Genomic DNA, 21,061 nt, shown 5'->3' with positions numbered 1-21,061 from the left:
GAGTAGAGGTGCATGCCTAAAGTCACGTTTAGCTTATCCATGCACACTAAACATTCATTTTACAGCATCGCTACTGTGTAATGTGTAACTTAGGCAACTACTTAGTTAACGAGGGTCTGGCATATTTGGAACCTGGAAGCTGCCTTCCCTACAAGGCACACGAGTGAGCACAAGGTGCTCTCTGCCACGTGCTCTCTTTCGCAAGGGCTTGCTTGTGCGGCTCTGCAAGAGAGCCAAACTCACCCTGACAATTTCTCAGAAACCACCGAGGTCTGGATTTGGTAGCCTGGCTTTCATCCACACACATGTGCCTGTTCCCTCTAGCTTTGTCACACAGGTCCATCAGGAGAGACTGTGAGGAACCCCACCCATCCTCTACCCACCTCCGTCTGCTTCTTAACACACTTTCTGCAGTTTCACATGAACATAACAGCTTGTAAGGCCCTATATGCCACAGTAACATTTTTAATTCAAAAGCTGTTAGCATCTAGAATCTACAAAGCAAGTCTGAGCCCAAGAAACTAGAATTCTTTTTATTTTTTTTTTTTCCTCTTGGTTTGTGGCAATGTGACAACTCGGAAACCAGGAACCCTTTCTGTAATTCAATTTCATTCTGAAGCAAAATTCTACTTTCATCCTAGATCTAATCTAATATTAGAGCACGTGGAGATTTTGTGAGTTTTTTTGTGGTTTTTGTTTGTTTTTTTTTCATTTTTTTTTTACTCACTGAAAAACATAGAGGCAACTTTATTGTAAAAATTCACTTTCAACTGCAGCTGAAAAGCAAGGAATGCCAGTTCAGGACTCAGTTTAGGCACAGAGAGCACCGCGCACACCAAAGTATCTAACCAGGACACCACAGGCAGGAGCCTTTCGACCTTTGGGTCTTCCATTTCAAGGAAAGAGGTGGAAGACTTTGAAGAATGATTGTGAGGGTGACAGAGAACTGCAGCAGGTTGCTCAGAGAGGTTGTGGAGTCTCCTTCTCTGGACATATTCAGAACCCACGTGGCTGTGATCCTGTGATCTATGGCAATGTGATCTAGGTGATCCTGCCTGAGCAAGGGGATTGGACTACATGATCTCCAGAGGTTCCTTCCAACCTTAATCATTCTGTGTGATTCTGTGATTCATCCCCACTGCAATAATCTCTGCATCCCCCAAAGGAGATTTCTTTATCTTCCCAGGGACAATCAAGGAACTCAGCGCCATGGGATACCTTATTTGGCACTTCAGTTGTGCATCAGACAATGGATAGAGAGAATCTCTCACATACTTCTCAGCTGCAAAGAAACAACTGTGAAGTTACTGGGGCACCTCATTAAATAAACAAACAAAAAAATGAATTCAGCCTCTGTCAAAAACACTGAAAATCAAAGAAGTGGCTTACAAACAGGAGTCTTTTTTTGATAGTTACAATAGGAAAGAAAAAAAAAAAGAAACCACTGTATTCCTCTGCATGGCTGTGCATACAAGCAACTGCATTAACTGGATAGTGTCTTGTACTTTTTCTAGGTTGGACTAGATGATCTCTAGAGGTCCCTTCCAACCTTAAATATTCTGTGATTCTGTGATAGGCAGAGAAGTTCAGACATACTTAAAACACTGAACAGTCTAGATCACAGGAAAACTTCACAAAAGCCACTAACTAAAAGCCAGTTGCAAGGGACATGATGAAAAATGTGCCAGACTTAAATGGAAGAACAGTTCATTCTGAATGAAACAATGGGGACTTAGGAGATAGGGATTACAGGAAGAGAAGTTGGAGCTCTTTAAAGACATTGTGGTTATAAATGATAAGAAAACCAGGTCTGGAAGCAGCACATTTGTTTCAATTTCCAAAAGTATTTGACAAGTTTCCATATCAGAGATTAATGACTAGAAGGCAGAGAACAAGAATAAAAAAATAAAAAAAAAGTCTTCTGTGTATAAAAACTATCTCCAATTGTGGTTCTTGCCCTTAAAAAGAAAACAATCCCTTCTCACTCGAGAGATCTTTCCCTTACAGTCCCAAACTGGCCATTATCATGTGGGTCTGCATTGGAAGGCTACTCTAAGAATAATATCACACAGCTGTAATAGCATTGCTGTAGCTGCAGTGGTCTGAGGTCAATAAGTAACACAAGGTTTATGGGCCATCCAGAATAGTGAGAAAAAGAAGACCCGTGTTCAGGTCTAAGGTGGAAGCAGTGAATTTCCAAGCTAAGTACGAACAGAGAGCAATTGTTCTGAATTTAACTAGACACGTTAAGTCAGCTAGACTGAGAAAAATGCTAGCTGGCACATCCGTAAAAGGGAAGGGTGTATTACAGAGGAAATAATGGTGATGAGGTGGCTATTCTGTAAAGGAATAAATAGGTAAGTCTCTAGAATATGGAAAGATTAATAAAGGGAAGAAAATTAACACGCTACAAAAATACTCTGTCCTTTAAGTCTGCACTTTGAGCCATCTGTTATAATTAAAGTTTTAGTTCCTTCCTTGCTTCAGACCAGGTGAGGGCTGCTGCATTTTTTTCCAGATATACAAGTTGGTCAAGCAAGCAATATAACCTCCAGCCACAAATCTTGCCATACACAGCAGGCACGCAGGTGTGCATCCTACTCCTAGAAATGTGCAGCGTTTGCTTCCTTGCCCTGTGAACAACGTGTCCTGGAGGACCCTGCTGCGACCTTGCCTCTCCCTTCCTCTTTGCAATCACCGAAGAAGCTTTACTTTGTTATCTGCAAATGGGTCAAGGCAGCTCAGATTGCTAGTAGGTCTGGCCATTAAACTAGAGGGTTAATTATATGCGAGGGAAAAGATGTTTGTTTGTTTGTTTTCTGTTTTTCTAATCTAAGAGACAGATGTAGCCTGGTCTTTTATAGTCAGAATCATTTCTCTTTATTTTACTAACACAAGGAAAAAAATTTTACAACCTCTTATTCCTGCTGGCTCTGCAGTCTTTCAGAAGTGGGAAAAGGAAGCTGGGTCCTATTTTGGTTCTGTATTATTGATGGGATGTCTCTCTCCGCCTAACCCAGGGATCACGCTCTCTTAATTTCACCCCCACAACTCCAGGGAGGACAATCAGGGCTCCAACCACAGTATTTGGCCACCAGCATTTTACTACTGGCTTTTACTGATGCCAAGATGAAAACAGGTTTGTTACCCTTTAAATCCCCAAATGAGTTTGCAGAGCGAGCAAACTTGTAAACTCTATTTATATGCAGCCATTAAGTAGCATGGAGCTTTCTGATATTTTCAATCTATAACATAACCATAAAAGAAAACTATGACAGGTTGTCATCTTCTGATCATAAATGCATGGCAAGCAATAAAAAAAGTTCTCCAGAGAACTTCTTTAGTTCATGCTTACTATGTACAGATGTGGATAAGGCCCTAAAAAAAAAAAAAAAATCAAGGCTGCAGATGAAACAAAACTTGCAGTCACAATAGGACAAGGGCATGTAAACAAGTCTAGTGAGATGTGGCTCTCTCAGGCAACGTGACCCACAGAGGCCACATGTCATTATGCATAGGAAAATGTGAAATAATCGAGCTAGCAAAAGAAAAGCAGCCTAGGAAATAAGTGCAAAACCAAACTGGTTTTGGAATTCTAATAAGAAAACATGGAGAAAATATCTCTATATCAACAACTTCAGCTCCTTTTTGCAATAAGAAAGGAAAATGCGCTAATGACAGCTAGAATACACAACAGTGTGAAAGCATTTCTGTATACTGTAGTCAGAGCAGCGTGATCCCTCTGCTACTGCTGCAGTAACTCAGAGATCTCAGTGCCCCTTAGGAGATATTTGTTCCATTACAGAGACTGTATTCAAATCTAGCCTAATGATTTGTTGATGGAAAACTAGAGAACAGAGGAATGAGGAAGCAGGGAAGCAGGAAAACAAATATCAGTTAACCGAGTTCTGATATAAAAGCCTTCTACTGAGAATCCCAAGATTCAAGCTCCCAGATGAACATTTCAAAGGATGGTTAGCAATGCTGTCCCTGATCAGCTCAAAAGCCAAGGTAAAAACACCAGAAGATAGGCAATCCCTAAGGCACACCAAGTGGTGTATATCAGTCGTTAGCTATTATCATCTTGCTTTCTTAGTTTGGCACCTTCACATCGGTTTTGGCATGTGCCAGGACATGGGCCATGCCATAAAGCAGTGCTGAGCAGTTTGCTATGCAGAAATACACACTGGGATCCTTCATGGAGATAAATATGTTCCCTGCTAAGGCCCACTGCTAGGAACTGCCATCCATATGCAATAGTACCGTTAGCTTACAGAAGACAGTCTCTGTCATGAAGAGGCTGTTTCTGCCAAACTGGATGGTTTGGGCTTGTTTTATCTTAATTCCAGATTAAATTCCACTAAGATGACAACAAAAATAACAATATAAATACAGACTGTGTTTGCTCTTTTTGAATGGAAAACATACGAAGACACACATTCCAAGCCACATTTAGATTTAAAACTCAAAATTAGCACCTTGAATTGCAGCCAGAAATGATCTTAGTCTTGAGACTGAACATCCTTAGTCTTGGGAGTCAATAAATCAGCCATGACAAGCCTGAACCAGCTATGGTTTATTATAAAATCAAGCTTGATTATGTACTTGAGGTAATTAGGCAGATGAGAACAAAGGGACACAAAGTTAAAAGGCAACATATGCAGGAAGAAATGAAGAAGATATTTTGCTTTATACACCCTGGATAATAACAAAAATGAACTTGTACTTGGGATTCTTTTTTTTTCATATGCTAAATTCTAATGTGAGGGGACTCCAAAATATTTCTAATGACCATCTTATTAAACCAGCTGAGCTGCAGCTTCCCTTTCCTTGCTGCCTTTACATAGCCCTGATATCCAGGTGACGCATCTGAGCTCTCTCCTCTCACAACAATGATCTTTCTTACAGTCCCCAACAGGTTACAAAACTAAATTATTAAAAGCATAGTGAAGAAAAAAAGAATGAGGATATGGCATTTACTATAGTAAAGGGCACCAGCATTGTGTGTAGGTGTAAACAGTCCAAATATCAGCCTATTTAAAAGAAAAGAGCATCAACCCATTTTTTCTCTCCCATGTCCTCTTAGTTTTGGTGGCTTACTATTATTTTTAAGGATTTTTTTTTGTAGTGACTCTTTTAGTAGATAAAGCTTTAAAACATTGTGGAGTGTTTTAAACCACTACCTACCAAGCATGCTTGAAATGCCAAAATTGTTATAGAAAAGTCCAAGAAACGAAGATTTCAAAAATTATTCCTATAAAGAGACCAGTCCCTACCTTCTCCAAAGACCAGTTCCCCAAACCCTGAAACTGTTAAATAAATTTGACAGATGCAGCTTAAAATGGTCAAAAACCTTAAGACTGTAATAGACTATAAAATTGCACATTAATTCTGGTTGAAATAAACCACCTGAAACACAATTACACCACAGAGAACAAAACAAGAAGCAGGTAACTTCCCCTTTCCGCCCACTCTGATCTGGACATTTGTTTTGTTTTCCTTCTGCAATACACACCAGCATTGCTAAATCTAAAAATTCCCTTTTCTTTCCCCAATCCTTCTCTAAAAGCGAGAGTAGCTTAGACAAGGAGAAGGGCAAGGATTGTATGGCTACTTCTCATTTGCACAATAGCAAGTTTGACCATTTATCACTTGAAATGACTCTAGAATATCAGATAAAGAGTTAAACTGCTTTTTCACTTACCACCATACTACTGCTGTGCCGAGCTGCCTGTAAAAAACTACACAATAGGCAGGCAGCTTCTTAATCACTGCTGTTTTCCATGCCAATCAGTATTATCCCATTGTTTCCTTGCAGTCCCTTACCTACCTGGTTTATCTAAGTGGAAGAAAAAAAAAATGCTGTAAAGCAATTTGGGCAGGTCTTGACTGTTAAATGTTCATATAGTGTTTATCTTGTTGGAGCTCCCTCTCTCTTTATTTCTCTAAGCCTTTTCTGAATGCAGGTAATGAATAATCATTAAATGATGTAGGCACTGTGGTCAGCAAAAGATTATTTCTATTAGAAAATCAACCAGAATCAGAAGAATCATGTTTTTTAAAAAAGTCAGTGAATAAATCATGATATCTGCACACCAAGGAAAAATTGCTAACATTGTCCTAGGTATGCTAACAAATCATTAGATTTCTGAAGTTGCAGTAACAGGGTACACTTAGTATTTGGGGAGAACACAACCTAAATGCATGTTGCAGCACATCTTGTGCAGTAGGTTTAATTATCTGCCACCTCCAAATCCGCTGACAGAGTTACTCCAACCAACAGCTGCTACCCATTGCAAAGACATTGCGCAGCGCCGCTAAAGTCACGCACATCATCCGTCACCACTGGAGCATGGGAAGGTGTGGTAAATCCTCTGTTTATCTGAACCAAGTCAACGTTAGGAAAGTATTATGTTACAGCTGGCCTTGCGTGCTCGGGGGCTAGGCTCACTGAAACCTAACAGGCTTCTTAACACTGACCATCCAAAGACATTTTTCTGCATGGATCACCTCGTATTTACCGGACAGACTCCTGCAGTGATGTGAAAGTGCATCTCTGTGTGCTTTGTGAGACCTAACTCTCTTGCATGTGCAAAGGGCATTTGAAGGACAGGAGGAAGAATCTTTTTATCCTAAGATAAAATGTAAAAAGCAAGCCTCTCCTGCTTGGTGTTTACTGGTCAAGGTCTACCAACACAGCCCATGCACGTAAAGAGAGAGCCTAAGGGAACCACATAGCTTTTATAGTCCTTATTTGGGGTGGCTGCTTGGGGGATTGATTCCTAATTAGGTCCTCCTTCCCAGTAACATCTTTCTCGGTGGCTCCTCCAGCCAGTACTATCCAAGTCACTGTATTCTTTGATTTCAGACCACTTGGCATGGCCCTTGAGATGGCTGTGTCCACCTCCTGCAAGCTATCACACAACCTAGTCACAGCAGGAGCCTTAGGGCTTCAGGAAGTGCCACATCCCTCCCAGCTGGGCACACAACTTGCTCAGCAGGCCACTTTCCAGCAGGACACCATAAAGGAGCCATTCTGACATGCAGATACATAATGTGGTATCCATACTTTATCTTTGACTACTTAAATGGGTAACCAGTCACAACAGACTTTGGATGAATGTCTCTGAGAGACACTGTGACACATTGGATTAACTCATATTTTACCTTCTCACAAAAGTCTCATGATTAAAGAGCCCAAATGGTACTTCCAAAGTCAATTTGCTCTTCCTGTTCATTTCTATCCATTATATGTATATTTTTATCATTAATAAACTATGTGCCTCCCAAACAGGGTTACACTGACTTTGGACTCCCATTGCTTGGATGAGGACTGATGTGTGAATGGAAAGTACTGCAAAAAATCTGTGTTCCAGAGGAAGTTAACAGTCAGTAGGAAATGGTTCCCAACAGTTTCTTGGCTTACTTTATGCAGTGGGATGCTAATAATCCCTCACAGTTTTCCTTCTCATAAATGCATAAATACATGGAAAACAATGTGGAGGGAGTCTTTCCAAAATCAGCTAGAAGGTGGGGCTTTTTTTTTTTCAAAAAAAAAATATATATCTCTGTATGATGTGCCACTAACTTAATTAAAAACATGAAAAACAAAATTTATTTTTTGTGGTGTAAAAACAGACAATATTAAAAAAGAAAAAAACAAACATGATGTCTTCTGTCTAGGTGTTCATAATCTAATAATCATAAAATTATTTTGATATTTCAAGAGAGTTAAAAAGAGTTATAAATGAGTTATGCCAGAGAGTAATAAAGTTGTTTTCCTATAGCATTAACTGACCCTGGAAAAACTAGTAAAATATAACAAAGAAGAAAAGAGATGTGGTAATTAAAAAATAAAACCCCATACATCACCAGCTTCACAGCTGATATATCCTTTGATGTGCCCCTGTTCACCTTCTGTGTCTTGCTTATTTGGGACGTCCAGCCCCTCACACAATCTTAAAAAGTACGAGTCATCCTTGAGAGCCAAGCAGATTTTAATCATTACCTTTATCCTTGGCCTCAATTAAGGTCTAATAGAGAAGAGACACTTGACATGACCTAAGAGGCACACTTAAATCTGAATAGTGTGTCAAAGGTACTTAGTGCTTGTGCTGAATTTTCTCCGGCCACTGAATTGCTCTCTCCTTTTTCTGATGTTACCTGGCTGTGTTTGTTCCTAGCACTTTAATGTCCCCTGGTGTGAAGTCTCCTTGAGTAACACTCACATGACAGAAAGTGTGATTAACTCTGCAGGTGCTTTTCAGGTCAATGAAAAAAAAAAAAAAACTACTTGTTACACCAATATATAAAACTTCTTTAAATATGTTCCAAGTAGATCTACACATGAGCCTTCCAAAAGGGTCTATTCTTTTCCATTCTTGCTGCTGTCTTGTGTCTTGTGCTATTGTCTTGTGACAATATAAGACTTGTGACAATCTAAGAATATGGTTTTAGCTGGGTAAAGGCTCTACTCTAACCTTACAGAATATATTTCAAACCATTTTAATTATTCTGATTGGCCGTTCAGATAATTAAAACAGTAAATCTTTTCCTCCTGACTAAAATGGCATGTTTCTGCAGTGATGGCTATAATAGTGAATTATAGGGAGGAACTAGAATAAAATTAGAGAAATTATTTGATTTTCTTCACAGTATGCCATTTTCGATTTCTTTCATTCTGTAGGCCTGCTTATTAATTAATCAAGAGGCATAAAATACATTTGGAATCTATAATGTCTGAAAAGGCATTTTCTGAAGATCTTGTAACTGCCTTTTTTTTGCAAAATCTATGGAAATCTATTAAGATTTGATTGAGACTTTGTATTACCTTCCTTTCCTGGCAAATGTCAAGCCAATGCATTGTTCAGAACAAGAGTAAAGCTGTGCTGCACCTGTGTGCAATGGGGCTGCTGATTTCTTTCAGCAGCTCCTTGCAAATACAGAGGCAGGGATCGAGAGTACATGAAGAGCCTTTACCAGCTGCGTATGTACTTAAAGGCTTACATCTGGAATATGTTAAACTTCAGTCATAAACTATACATTTTCCTAAAAAGAAGCTTATCTTCAGGTCACAATACAAGTGAATTATTCTAAAACTTTAGTGGATGGGCCTTGTAAGCAATAAATAGGAGCTCAGTATTAATTACAGAAAAGAAAGCTATGTTTTGCTAGATGCAAAATTTGGAAGATATAAGGTATGTGTATTCTGGCAGACAACACTAACAGCCAAAAAAAAAAAAAAAAAAAAAAGAGAATTGTAGAAAAGGAAGCTTTAATAAGCAATGGGATAACAATGATAAAGTGCAATGAGACCACCAGATGGATATCAATATCCCCAAGACTCCAGTAATGGAGATACCACGAAAGAAGTAGTATACACAGGACTTGGCAGAGTTCTGGCCAGCTGATTCCTTAAGATATTCAGCAGTGTTTACTGTACAGCCTCTCTTTGGGTCATTACTGAATATAATCAAATATACCTTGATTTCCTACAATATTTGATTTCTTTTCATTAACAATATAAAAATAGTACAAAATCAGAACAATGAGGAATATGTTTACAATTTGCTCAGGATAAGATGATCTGCAGTAATGATAATTTTCTGAACATGCCTCATCTATTTTACACTAGAAAGCCAATGAAGCTTAAAGGACTTTTCCATAACTGAGACAGACTGGTGAGGGAATTCTTAAGTCTCAGCCCACCTTTTATTTTTCTCAAGTAATCACTGGGTTGTCTCCACATCTCTGCTTAGGAATCAAAGATCTCTCAAGCCAGCAGAGTGAGCAGGAGAAGCTTTCATGCTAGACTTCCAAGTGACATGTGCATCATGTTATAAAATGTTTGGGACTAATTGGAATCCAGATACAATGATCAGCTTACAGTTAGTCATAATCCTCATACTCAAGCAAGAGATAACCTAAATATTAGGTTCTTGGAGGATTTGGGCTCACAAAATATCTGAGGGATATTTAACCTTGTGTTTCAGGATTTAAGAGTCTCAAGATTGAAATTTCCCAATTTCTTCTGTTATCAAAAACTACTTCTGGGGTTACAGTTTCAGGACTGCAACTACTTATTGTCACAGATGCTGCTTCCAAAAGTGAGGTTTTGCTGAGTTATGACTTGATTTGGAAAAATAACTTGCAGTTTGGGAAATCTTGCTGTGTCTATTAACAACAGAGAGGGGAGTCCATTGGAGGGAGAAGTATTTCAGTGCTGACTTGCCTTTTACGTCTTCCTTTGAAGTATCTGATACTCAACACTGTCAAAAGTGCAACACCAAGCGAGGTGCTCTGATTGAAACTGACAGTTCCTATGTTGCACTGAAATCAGGTCAAAAGACAAGTGTGTGGGGAAAGAAAAGACAAATAGAAAACCAGAAAGGTTGATGTAAGTGTCTAATATTTCACAACCCTGCAGTGTCTAAAAAACATGTGCCTGAGACCACAAAAAATGCTATGGCATTTTCCTATATCTTTTAGTAAGTAGGATGTTAGGCTTCAAAACTCACCAATCTATGATTTCACTAGGATTTTACAAAGATGGTCAAAACCCAATTTAAGCCAAAACAAGACCAGAGCTCACTGAAAGTTTCAATAGTTGTGGCAGAGGCCCAAATGTTTAGGCTCGCATAGAAAAAGTTGCCTTAATCTTTCCAATAAGTAGAAACTACCAGTTTTCAGGCAGATACTTGGCTTCTTGGCAGAATGTGTAACTCTTGTCATGGATGTCTGTAGTAGGGGGTTGCTTTTTTTTTTTTTTTTTTTTTCTCCTTGTAAGAGTGCAAATACGCAGTGCAGGGAATAAGCTTAACCAAATCTATAAGAATAACCACATCTGTGCCACTATTACTGCTTATTTGTAATGAACTTTTGATAGACACCGTCTTTGATTAACTAATACTTAATTCATCTAAATCGCTCTAAAGGAAATCATATGAATTTCTTTGTGCTTTTCAGGGTGCTTTGTGCTTTGTGCTCAGAAGTGAAGAAGAACAAAATTGAACTAGAGAAGTAAAGTATTTTTCTGGCAGGTTATCTTCCCCTAGAAGACAGGTGACCTGATGCCATTTGCCGAAACAAATGAGAGCATAAGAACTAAAAGTTCAGCAGTGACCAAACTACTTTAATAAAGTGCCAAGGTCAAAGCAAACTAAAGCATTTGCTGTTGCACCTGCAGTCACTGAGTTTTTCAGCTTTTCCTAAAATGTAACAAATGAGCAGACTATGATGTATTTAAATCAGAACTGGTGAGTACACAAAGGCATTCGCACCTCAAAATAGGAGGACCACCTATCCTTTCCCCCTCATCTGAGAATATTTTTCGAAGCCTCAGTATGGAAAACAGAAATTTTAAAGCCTGGGTAATTTAAAAGTAAGTTCTTTTTTCTTTCTTTCCCTCAAACCTTTCCAGAAAAAAATTTACCTCTGGGCTGAAAGTGAGATACTAAGCATGAGAAATTTCAGTCCCAAAGGTATTTTTTTTTTTTTGGAAAAAAAAATATAACCTGCTGAAAGAGGAGATTTAGAATGAAAATGAATTTTAGCAATAACTCTGTGACATCAATCTTTAACACTTTAGCTAATGCATTATTAAACTATAGTTTATTGTATGAATTATGTATATATAATATATAAATGCATATATTAGCATATATGTAACGCAGTAGCCAAATATTATGGGAAAAGACAAGCTTTCTGAGTAACAAAAGCAGAGAATATATAGAAACAGAAGAGATATTATAAAACTATTAACAAGAATCCATCCTAACAAATGAAAGGCTCTGACATTCGCCCAGATCAAAAATCCAATTTTACAGCACTAGGAGATAAGGAATTAAATAGAGTACAGATAGCATCTAATCTGGTATTAAAAGGTTAGCAGTGCTTAAAATTGATTAGTTACCAAGACCAGACAGCCAACAGCCTGGACTATTAGAGTAATATCAACCAGATGTTGCAGAAGCTTTGGTTGTCATTTTAACAAACTCTTAGGCTCGGTAAGAACATCACAGATTGCAAAGTGACTGGCATAATTCTGTTATGAAGCAGGCATCCCAGCATGTCGCAGAGCAACTAAGTCAATATCAGTTGAAGAAAATAAAGCAGCAAAAGCCTTTAAACACACTTAGTGGATCACATCAGCATCGTAGCTAAAGGGACAATCCTCCTCCTCTGCAATTTAGGAATTAGGAAGAACTAGTTTAGGGGAAAGGAAGGCTTTGACTGAACAGGTCTTTTGAAAATGGAAAGATCACAGAACTGAGCCATGTGCCAAGTTATGGATGAGTACCACACACTAAGCTTCTGACTTATATAAAGTTATATAAAGATGTCCAGGAAAGATCAGCCTCTGTCCAAGATTCATCTAAGCTACTTATTGCTTTCCCAGCTGTCATCATATAGAAGAAAAAAAAAGAAAGAAGATCAAAAATATTTCTTTTAAGTCAAATAAAATTTAGAATTTGGACACATGTGCTCCTTTTTTCATTTTAGAGAAATGTAATGGATGATAGCAACAAAAGTAATAGGTGACTGCTGAGGAAGTTTATGTCATTTCTAGGTTTGATATAAAAAATGAAAAAAAAAAAGATCAGAAAAGGACTGTTTGTGTACTTGGCCTAATATGGTGATGGAAACTGTCACTGAATGTAGACATAGTAAATAGGTCACAGCAAATCAGTCTATAAATCTTTCTATGGTAAATTATGATCAAAATTATGGTTTTTGTATGAGGAAAATGTCTCAAAAACTTACGAATCATAAGGGAATACAATGAAATGTCAAAGCACCTATTTACCTTAAGCAAAATCAGAAAAAAACATTTCAAACAAAGGAAAAGAAGTTATTCTTTTCTGAAGAGAAATCAGGCAATACTTCAATAATGAATTTTTATTACTTATGGCACCTTTCATACATTGAAAATGCTGAACAAATACCAACTGACCTGAACAACACTCCAACAAGACGTGATACATATAATTATGGAAATTAAAGTAAGGAGCTGGCAATGAACCTTGAGATCTTTCCTTGTGGGGAAAGATTCTGCACGTGAGAAGAGACTGTCTTGATGGGGATTGCAAAGCACAGCTGAGGACACAGTTTACACGCAAACTGGAGACATGGGAGAAGACATGTCTACATGGGGTAGACAAAAGATTCTGCAAATCCTCTATGGGATATGCAGCTGCATTGATTGTAAATGAAAGAAGCAGAAGCTGGTTTTGGCAGAAAGCCATTTTCAGGTTTGGAGGTAATTATATTCAACTGAAACACACAAAAAGGATGTCAATATGCCCTTCTGGTGACTTCATTCACAGGGGCCTTGAATTCATTGGATCCTGCTCACTGTTTGGTTGGATTTCTCCACTCCTCAGCTTGGCATGGGAGCTGCCAATTCCAGGAATGTCCTTGACATCCCCAGGCAGAACCCCACCAAGTTTTGCTAATACTAGAAAATGGGAAAAAGCTGTTTTCCACATGTGTACGAGGCAAACAAGGCCCAAAGACATTCATCTAGCACTACCAAAAGAAGACTCTCTTATGATGCAGCCTGCTGCATCCCAGGCATATGGCACAGTTCAATATATTGCTCTCCCATGGGATGTATGGATCAGCCCACATGGGCTTCGAGTAAGAGACCCAGTGTTCATCTCAAGAGTGCAGCATCAATATAAGACATGATGGAGAGGCCAACAGCTATACGTGTTTCTTGTAATTAGGAGCACGGTGTTAAAGCAGAAAACTGAGATTTGCTTCACCATCTGCCCCAGTTAAATCCTCAGACTGATTCATTTTCAGGCAACTTTTTACAGTGTAATTACAGTGTAACTCAGAGCCAAATCGTTAGCTTGTGTGAACCAGCACAACTCCACTCTGTTCCTAATATCAGGGGGGGACGTATTTGGCCAAAATTAAGATTCACAAATCCCCAGTGAATTAGGCTGAGTGATTTACATTGTGACCTGGCTCACCGCGTCCATGTATACACAGACGAGCACAGACGTGACAGGAAGCTGCTCTGATCCAGATGTTGAATAGCTCTGCTTAAGCTGAAGTGGCTATGCCAAAACTAAACCTTCTGAAAGCTAAAGTTTTCAGAAGGGATCTATCTTATGTCTGTCCAGCTTGTAGCACGGAGAGTGCTTGTTTCCATGAGGCACTCATCTACATAAAAATAATCTTCCTCTATCACACAGGAGTGACAAAGTCTAATTAACCCCAACTAATCAGGCCTCTATGGTTCCCACGGAAATCAAATTAAATCAGGATTGTATGTGAAATATAGCTTGTATTCAAAACATTATTTTTCTTATTAGAAAAAGTGATCTCAAGCAAAGCTCCCCTGAAATATAAGCAAAATAAAAACAAACAAGAAAAGCCTCTTGAAATTCTAAGTATAAAGTCAAGTAAAAAGTAAATAAGTATACATCTGACAAGGGAGCTTCACTTCACTAATATTGAATGAAGTGGGCTTCATATTTCCTTCCCCACTTAATATAACTTCAGAATCTTTCTTCAATCAAGAGTTCCTAGCCCATGGTATTCTTTGGCAGAACGTCGAGCCATCCTGCTTGAATGGAGAATCAGAATTTTATATATTTCTCTCTTATGTGGCCTGGCCCCTAGACGGAGCATGAGAATTGATGGCTTAGCTCTCTAATTTCCCCAAAGATTTTTGGCTTTTCCACAAGGTTAAAATATAATATGGATTATATACCTACTACAAGAAGCAGCTAATACGTATTATGTCATATTAATCACAGATGATGTTTTGATAGCATATGTTCTCAGAAATCATTCCAGACGTTATTTTCTTTAAAAGAGAAAAAAAGAAAAAAAAAAAGACCTGAAGAATTCGTGAACTGTTATCATTGATCTCTCTTAAAAAAAGAAAAATCTTACCTGTCACAAGCTGTTGTCCAGCTAATCCTACTGGAACCATCCCTAGATTATTCATAGCTGTAGCCCAAGCCGTTGGATCAGTGACTGACATGTTAAGTTGTGTGGTATCTATAGCTATACTTCCCAAACCATCAGCTGCTGTAGAGGAAGAAACACATTATAAATAAAAAAGCTAATATGACAAGTTTTTTAACCAAAACCTTTATAGAAGTTTTTGAGATACCAAGACCACTGCATCTTTGGGGTTTATTTTGTTGTTTACCACTGATGATAGTATCTGGTATTGTACAGAAAATCATAAGAATATTGAGAACATTTAACAGGCATTAATTGAAACAAGAGTGCTTCAGAATGGATACAGGGAAAAACTTTTTATCCTTGAGGACAGTCAACCAGTGGAACAGGTTGGGCAGTCACCATCCTTTCAAGATAAAGCCCTTGGATAAAGCCCTGAGCAACCTGGTCTGACCACATGGTTAGCCTTGCTTGGAGCATGAGGCAGGACTAGAGACCTCCTGGGGTCCCCAATCTGAATAAATTATTATGTGATCCTATAGTTTAATTTAATTATATATATAACCAGACACAAATTGACAGATCCTATAGTTTAATTTAATTATATATATAACCAGACACAAATTGACAGAAAGTTGTGAGAACTCAAAAAAAGACCTGTTTTATGAGAGACGCTTTTTTCCTTTTTTTTCCTTTTTTTTTATGATTGCTGCTACCTAAGCAGAGGCCAAGCCATATGATCTCCCAAGTTTTGTTTGAAAAATGGAAGTCAATTATCATTACCATCACCAAAACTAACTGAATTCAGGTAGGAATTTTCTTCCGTGGGGGAGAGAAACTGATATCTAAGAACTGAGGGGATTGTACCCCTCTGATCCCAAACTGCAAACCCAAGGCTTCACCACATATCTGCATCTCTCATCCACTGCTCAGATCAGTTCCTTCCATACATTTGTTTAGACCCATTGAAGACCTGAGGTATTTACCTGCAGCCATTGTTTTTCTTTTTTCACTAGTTCCTTTTGCTCCTGTTAGACTTCTTCAACCAGGAATAATTAACTACTGTCTTAGCAGCATCTTGAGATGGGATGTCATCAAATGCAGGGAGCACCCACAGCTCATTAGGCTCTGAAAGAGAACAGAAGAAATCAGCTATCAAGTGTCACGCTCAGAGCATAGCTTCAAAACAACAGGCTGCTTTGGGATCTGCTCTTGCTGCATTGCCAGTTCCAGCCTCGTTACACACAGTTAGACACGGTTGTAGAGGAGTTTCAGCAAATGCTCATTCTTGCTTGCTAAACAAACAATGCCACGTATGAACCTGTCAGGCCGCTTGCCTCGGGCTGAAAAGGCCTTCACAAATTAGGTCTTATCAGTACCTACACAGTCCTCTCAGCATGAAGGCATTGGCTGAAAGAATGTATTTAGGGATAAATGTGATTTTTTTTAACTGTTAACAATTAACTGATGTTGCTAGTTTCAAGGAAATAGTCTCCTATTGCAAGATGAAAGGAAAAAAAAAAAAAAACAACAACAAAAAAAAAAAACTTGTAATGACTTTCAGAAGGGAATGTGCAGAGATGTGGAAAGGCAACTCCAGTCAACAAAACTGAGGATGATGCCTGGTTGTTAACTTGCTTTGTATCCTAGGCTCACGAAGGTTAGTTAATTCGATGCAAAGGTGGAGCATCTGCTTCTCGCTAAAATGTGTTGCTTTCATCAGGTCTCTGTCAGACCATGAATTTTACATAACTTTGCCTTTCTGCTGCTGCTGTTGGTGGTGAATCTCACTGTGTCAGTGCACTGCTGACAGTAAAAAGAGGTTGAATAAGCAAACAGAGGTGTGACCAAAGGCTATGAGATGACAGCACTCACAGCAGTCAGAGAAAATACCAAGATTAAGATGAGCACATAGATACATCCATGCTAGATCTTTGTGTGCTGGTTATATAGCTCATGGCAAATGGAACAATTATATTTTTGGTTGGACAGCACCTTGAAGGATCTAATCTACCAGTCTTTGGTACTAGTAGATAGTTATCCCAATTGACTGACTGCTTCCAAATATAAGGGGTAGAGGAGTCATTAATATTTGACAGGTACACGTTGGTGACTTGTTCAGCCTCAGACAATTATGATGACTATCTTCTGAAAAAGAACTTGAAAGACCTTAATTACGAGGTTTCCAGTATGCAAATCCTAAAAAATCATCTTTAGAAATGAAACAATTAAAGTGATTATACCATATTTTAGCTCAGTTCCTCCCACGTTTTTCTTTTTTCATACGATATGCATAAAGTACAAGCTAGACAGGTTTGAATTATAGCTCCCTGACACTGCACAGATCACTTCATGGGAACATGATCACCTTAATAGCTGTAAAAGTGAAGAAAGTGGCTGGGTCAGACAGTGCTGCATATTTTTTAGTATGTAGCAATTTACAAATAATTGAATGCTAGGCTAAAAAGCATTTGGTTCAAAACTACAGTAGGTCTATTTAAAAGTCAATATTTATCAACTCTTTGTATTTGAATTCACATTTCGAATTCTTATTTGATCTCCACTGCTCATTGCACATAAAATAATTTTATGATAAAATTAATTTTTAAATAACATCTATTAACACCGAAAAAAAACTGATAATCCTCAGCAGGGAATGTGACTTAGATCAATCAAGAGATTTATGTCAAAATTTTAAAAATTTGGTGTCTCCTGTTCAGCTCCTTGAATTCATACTTAGCTCTTTTCACTCAGGCTATAAACTTCTGACCACAAACATCCATTTCAAGGTTAGCGCTGGCTGAATTATTCCTTGTCAATACGTTGTTTCACAGTCAGTACAGCCCCTTTCCTCTTTAGGAGTCATTCCAAAATCAATGCTGATTTACAAGTACGCGCTCAAATCTCAGATGAGAGTGGTTCACCCATGGAGCAGACCCGGTCTCTGGCATGGCTCCATGTGCCCCATGGCCTTTCTTATGAACAGCAGCCTTGTTGCCTTGTTAATAGTAAGAGAGAGGGCTGCTCCTGGCAGCAGCTAAGTCCAGCATTGATGAAATGCCTCTTCATACATATATGTGTGCTAGTTGCTTAACCTCAGGGCGTAGTACCCTGCCTACTTAGGAGGAAGGAGGTGCTGCCACATGGTTTCAGAGAATGACCTGCAAAAGCATCTCAAGCAAGCACGGATTACTGGGCTAAGAGGCATGAAATTTGTGTTGAACTCTCTCTGCCATCACCTCTTCATCCCATTTTACTGCTTTGTGAAGTGTGTGCTGAGTGACATAAGGAGATCTGTCACCAGACTCTTCTACTTCCCCTGCAAATCCACATTGCCAAAAATGGCAACTGGTCCATAAAGAATCAGACCTTGGGTCAAATGAACACGCCTCAGTGTATTGGAAAATAATATATGATTTCTTTTGCATTTGCCTCCTACCAGGCAAACAAATTCTGAAGCAAACTTCTTAATAAACAAACAATTAAAAAAGCCCACCTTTTTTGAAACAAATGTTGAAATTTGTTTAGATTTTCATAAATTAGCTGCACGTATTTGTTAAAATCTTTGCAGAGGGGGAATCATATGATGCTATGAATATGAAATAAAGCAGAGTCCCTGAGTTAATTAGAGACTGCCATACTACACTATGCCACCAGTTTTGCCCAGTTGTGCCATGGACGTTTTAGCTCTAAACATCCTCTCATAAACCACAGTGTCTCTAGGCAGTCTTGCTTTCTCTCTGGCCATCAGGTCTACACCCTTATCAGAAAAAAATAGACGAAAGGCAGCTTGAACCAGGGGAAAACTGCACACAAGGAGCCAAAAGTGGAACTAGTCCTATCTAACCACGAACTGCTGCAGACTATTCTGTCAGTGGGATAGAGTTAAATAACAGGCATAAATGCACTATGAACACTGAATAATTTGCAACAAGCCGTAGGCAGAACTAATGCTACATCCTAGAGGACATGGGCTGTAGAAGCTAGCTCTTGTACAAGAGAAGATACTAATTGCAAAGATCCCTTCTGCTGACAACTCACAGATTACATTTGCACAGAACAACATTATATGGCTAAAAATAATCTCGTAGGTTCTTCATGCCTTATTTAGAATTAACCATTATCTTTTGTTTCAAAACTTTCAAATATTCCAATATAGAAAGAGAGGACAGGCTTTGTTAATGTCCTGAATAAAATCTGCTTTGGGCAAATTTCAGTGTTTCCTTGTATAACTTAGATACTGCACTATTAATATTCTCCATGATCATTGGAAATGAAACAAGACAGAGAAACAAATAAATCCACAGTATCTTCACTGTCTAAGCCACAAAAAAGCAAAGTGATGTGTATGATGAGAAAAGCACCTACCAATAAAGGTTCTTATTCCCTTAAAAATAACAGGAATCAGTTAAAATAGGCAAGAAAGTATAAGCATATGCAGGGATTCTGAGCAGATGCAAAATCAACACCATCTCACTGGTATCTCACCTTTAGAAAGTAGTACTGATTTATAATTGAGTAGAAATTCTCTAAGAATTAATGACCTGAAGTTATATGTAAAAGAAATCAGTGTTCATAAACACTTTCACATGGGAGTAGCTTTACTCTATTACTCTAGAAGAGTAACTCCATGAACGTATGAAGCCATAATCCTAATTAACAGGAGAAAATGTGCAATGTCTTTTTTTTTTTTTTTTTTTTTTTTTTGTTATTCTCTTTCTAGACACAATGCAAGTAGCGATCCTTGGATGGTGGTTTGTGGAAGACACTTAGACGTTCCTCAAACTGGTTGTCAGGAAGATAAAGCACCCTCAAGTCCATACCAATGAGCAATTCTCAGTCATAGCAGATTGCACTTAGCACCCATATTTTATACCAGGCAATTAAATGCACTTACCCAAATGAACATAGAACTTGGTTATATATTGTGCATCAATTATCACAGGCAATGAATGCCATGAGACAAAGAAATTAACACAACATAAAACTAATTCAATAACACAGCAGATTGCTAAGTTAAAATCCTACCCTTTAGATATCCATAACACCACAGACAGTGAATTATGACACAGAGTGAGGCTGATTAAATGTACCACAGCACAGAGCCGCTGCGGAGTGCCAGGGTCAGCAGCCAGCCCTGGAATGCAAGGAGGAGTCCTCTACCTGGCTCCAACACAGACCTGCTCAGTGACCTTGAGTCATTTCACCCCTCTCTCTAATTTCAGCAATCACTAAATCTGTCAAGGAAAAGACTTATGCCATCAACCTTTTGAAACCGGGGATTGCAAGTAGCAAAGACATTATATATTATTGGTGCCAATTCTCAAGATGAGACAGATGGCCAGGAATGCTGTGATGTCTTGTGAACCACTACTTCTAGGCAAGTTTTCCAGTTCTTAGAACATGTGTGAAATACTTGTTTCTGTTCATTGTGATTCATAGGGCAACAGTCATTAGGTTGGTCACGCTCCACCTGACCTGCCCTGGTAGGCAGGTCATTTGCCAGATGCATTCAAGATTTCTGCTAAAATGCATCAAGTATTTTGTACAGGTTCTTTGCGTTTATTTTTCCAGCTGCAGAATGGATTCCCAATACAGAAAAAAGAAAAAGAAAAAACAGACAAGGAGCTGCTATCACTCATTATCAGTGTCCTCCTGACCATCTTTAGAGAAGAAGAAAGCTAGGAGTAGCAGCAATGAACATGACAGATTCTTATCATAACCACACTGCTTGTAGTACCTGATAGAAACATATCCAGCATGACTCCAAAGATGGCTTTTACACCTAATATTGCATGTGCAATGTTTCAAGAAGAGGCATCCTCTTACATTTTTTTTTCCAGGTTTAAAGGTGAGCTATATTAAACCCTAAAAAAATCTTACCTAAAATCTGAAATACAAAAGATGTTAAAGGGAGAATATATTTTCAGAAGCAATCTGCGTAAAAACACATTATTAATTTAATTAATAGAACATATGAGATAATAGATCATGAGGGCTGGGGCTCTTAGTCATGCAATATCCTTACTTAGCCCCCACAACCCTTTTGGACAGAGGTGTTTTTCAGAGTCTCCAGAGAATAACAGTGGTTAGCAAGTTTTTTCTCTCAGGTCTTATTGGCCTCTTATTGGAGGCC

At 38.5% G+C, this 21,061-nt stretch overlaps 1 protein-coding gene across 1 annotated transcript in view; it reads right to left on the bottom strand.

The window, feature by feature from the left end:
* The window catches only part of LOC112948206 (ecto-NOX disulfide-thiol exchanger 1), a gene marked incomplete at its 3' end in the record, with an annotated part of 257,294 nt that overhangs the window by 79,624 nt on the left and 156,609 nt on the right, over positions 1–21,061 (bottom strand). The window contains exons 4-5 of the mRNA XM_026040430.1: positions 15,912–16,053; positions 14,911–15,048 (exon numbers count right to left, since the gene is read on the bottom strand). Coding sequence (XP_025896215.1) covers positions 14,911–15,048; positions 15,912–15,921 — 148 coding nt within the window. The remainder of the gene's footprint in view (positions 1–14,910; positions 15,049–15,911; positions 16,054–21,061) is intronic.

This window comes from Nothoprocta perdicaria, unplaced genomic scaffold (genome assembly GCF_003342845.1).
Source record: "Nothoprocta perdicaria isolate Ctin4 unplaced genomic scaffold, notPer1 scaffold_257, whole genome shotgun sequence".
Lineage (NCBI taxonomy): Eukaryota > Metazoa > Chordata > Aves > Tinamiformes > Tinamidae > Nothoprocta > Nothoprocta perdicaria.
This window is presented reverse-complemented; position numbering and strand designations above follow the sequence as displayed.